This window comes from Gekko japonicus, unplaced genomic scaffold, assembly GCF_001447785.1.
Source record: "Gekko japonicus isolate JY-2015 unplaced genomic scaffold, Gekko_japonicus_V1.1 scaffold2018, whole genome shotgun sequence".
NCBI lineage: Eukaryota > Metazoa > Chordata > Lepidosauria > Squamata > Gekkonidae > Gekko > Gekko japonicus.
In genome coordinates, this window is record NW_015167112.1 from 341,395 (window position 1) to 344,428 (window position 3,034).

Consider the following 3,034-nt stretch of genomic DNA (forward strand, 5'->3'; position numbering starts at 1 on the left):
CAATCTCCCTGTGGGGCATGGAGATCTTCTAGAAATCACCGTGTTCCCCAGCCACAGCACATCGTTTCCCCTACAGAAAATTTCCCAGCTATTATAACTGATCTCCAGATGACCAAGATCAGTTCTCCTGGAGAAAATGGCTGCTTTGGGCAGTGGACTCTGTGGCATTATACCCTGCTGAGGTCCCTCCTCACCTCAAACCCTGCCCTCCCCCTCAAATCTACAGGTATTTCCCAACCCAGAGTTGGCAAACCTGTACCTGGCTACGGAACTGCTTTCCAGGCCCTTGGAACCCAGAAAACATGGCATAGGAGATGATTTTGTTTTATTGATCAGAATAGTCACTGATACATCAACTAATCCTGTTTTAGTTTCCTGATCTTATATTGAGCCTGGTTAGAGTATTAATATCCAGTTACATGCTATAACATCTTTCTGTAGAAGACATTTTGCTTAATACTTTTTGTTTTCAGCATTCTTTAATGTAACATGCATAGAATCTGTCCATGAACATAAACACAGGTTTCCCCCCCCTCCCTTTCTGAAGATACAGATCAATATTATAACAGTGCTCTTTCACTGACATTCTTCTTCTGGGTTATTTTTAAATGTCCACCAAACTAAAAGAAAGCAAATGCTTAAACTATATTTTATCTTCTTAATCTTCTGTTCGAATGCGTATCTTAATATGAGCTTGGCATTTTAAGGACATGTTCTTTTACTGTATTTTAATTAATTTAAAATATAACCTGTTACTCTCCCAATCAATGAGACTCAGCCAAAAGCATCTGAATATACATCAGACCTTCTGCAACTTTTAGCCCAGGGAATACACCTATTGAAAGAGAGGTGGAACATATTCTTGCCTTGGTATACAGAAAGTCTCAGATTAAATCCCTGGCAGTTAAAGGAACTCAGGTAGCAGGTGCTGAGAAGGACCTTTCTCTGCCAAGGATATAGAAAACTGATGCCAGTTGGAGGACCCTGATCTTAATGGACTCATGGTCTGGATCAACATATGCCAAGCTTTGCTTAGGTAAATCTTACATATTAGCTGTATGTCTGTGGGACTTGTTCTTCTAAGGCCCTATTAAAGTCCTATGCATCAATGAAAACTCTAGTTTCCCTTTTGCTCATTTACCTGTATTGTTGTTGCTCTTATTCCTGTTTTGACTGCCTCTTTCAGGATGTTATTTTTTATTACTCAGGTGGGAAAGCTCTATAAGGATTCACAAGATAACTGTACTCAGTATATGTGCTCTAAATCATCCGGTCAGTTTTTTCTGATCAGCACAAGAATATCCTGCCCACCGATTGATCAATCAGGGTGTATCCCAGTAAGTATTTTTAGAGATGTGCTTCACTTTTATGAAGCCAGTGAACTTCTGGAGTTTCCAGCTATCGTGGTTCAGAGCCTCTGTGGGTGGCATGAGTAGGAATTGCTTTGGGTAATGAAGGAACATGTGGTAGAAATGACTTGTCAGGGTGAATGTGGCTTATGGCTCTCCCACTTTTTGTGGCTCCATTTCCACTGCTAGTTTCTTTCTTTTTTAAAAGATTTTTTTTTTACATTTCTCGCTGATGGAAAAAGTCGATTTGGTAGAGTCCTTTTTATTTCCCAAGTTTTTATTTATATTTCAAAATTTACCAATACCAGTGGAAACAAGTTTTTTAAAGAAATGGCAGAGAATGTTTGTTTCATTCCTTTGGAACAAAAAAAACCCCCTGGATCTCTTTTCAACTTTTGTTAAAACCTAAGTCATTGGGAGGACTGGATCTTCCTAATTTATCAGCGCATTATTTTTCAGCTCAGTTAAATGATATACTCTTTTATGCTACCCCAACCTGGGTCCAAATAGAACGGTCCTCTCTAGTAAACTCATTATTACATGAAGCTATAGGGAATGAAGACAGATTATGGCAACCCAGTAGGAATCCATATTGGGCCCATATTCTAAAGTTATGGGATAAAGTTAGGGGAGAGTTTTAGGTCCATCTCCATCCCCAGTGATGGCAGTCCTGGGACAAACTTGGAAATCTAGGAACCATAGATCAACTTACTTTGAAACATCAAATTCATCTTTTCCTTGTAAAAATCAAAATAAAACTTTAAAAAAGAAGAAAAAAGAAAGAAAGAAACATCAAATTCAAATCCCATGGTTTCAATATCAACAGTTGTACCATGCTTTTCAACAAATTATCCCATTGGTTGGTAAAAATAAACAATTAAACCAATTTGAAACCCTTTCTGAAGATACAGATCAATATTATAACAGTGCTCTTTCACTGACATTCTTCTTCTGGGTTATTTTTAAATGTCCACCAAACTAAAAGAAAGCAAATGCTTAAACTATATTTTATCTTCTTAATCTTCTGTTCGAATGCGTATCTTAATATGAGCTTGGCATTTTAAGGACATGTTCTTTTACTGTATTTTAATTAATTTAAAATATAACCTGTTACTCTCCCAATCAATGAGACTCAGCCAAAAGCATCTGAATATACATCAGACCTTCTGCAACTTTTAGCCCAGGGAATACACCTATTGGAAGAGAGGTGGAACATATTCTTGCCTTGGTATACAGAAAGTCTCAGATTAAATCCCTGGCAGTTAAAGGAACTCAGGTAGCAGGTGCTGAGAAGGACCTTTCTCTGCCAAGGATATAGAAAACTGATGCCAGTTGGAGGACCCTGATCTTAATGGACTCATGGTCTGGATCAACATATGCCAAGCTTTGCTTAGGTAAATCTTACATATTAGCTGTATGTCTGTGGGACTTGTTCTTCTAAGGCCCTATTAAAGTCCTATGCATCAATGAAAACTCTAGTTTCCCTTTTGCTCATTTACCTGTATTGTTGTTGCTCTTATTCCTGTTTTGACTGCCTCTTTCAGGATGTTATTTTTTATTACTCAGGTGGGAAAGCTCTATAAGGATTCACAAGATAACTGTACTCAGTATATGTGCTCTAAATCATCAGGTCAGTTTTTTCTGATCAGCACAAGAATATCCTGCCCACCGATTGATCAATCAGG

The 3,034-nt window shown here is 38.0% G+C and overlaps 1 protein-coding gene across 1 annotated transcript in view; it reads left to right on the plus strand.

Moving 5' to 3' along the window:
- LOC107111907 (mucin-5B-like) overlaps positions 1-2,979 on the plus strand; it is a gene marked incomplete at its 3' end in the record, with an annotated part of 105,586 nt that extends 102,607 nt beyond the window's left edge. The window contains 2 exon segments of the mRNA XM_015412953.1: positions 1,209-1,337; positions 2,916-2,979. Of these exon segments, the coding sequence (XP_015268439.1) occupies positions 1,209-1,337; positions 2,916-2,979 (193 nt within the window).
- Between the last annotated feature and the right edge of the window lie 55 nt (positions 2,980-3,034).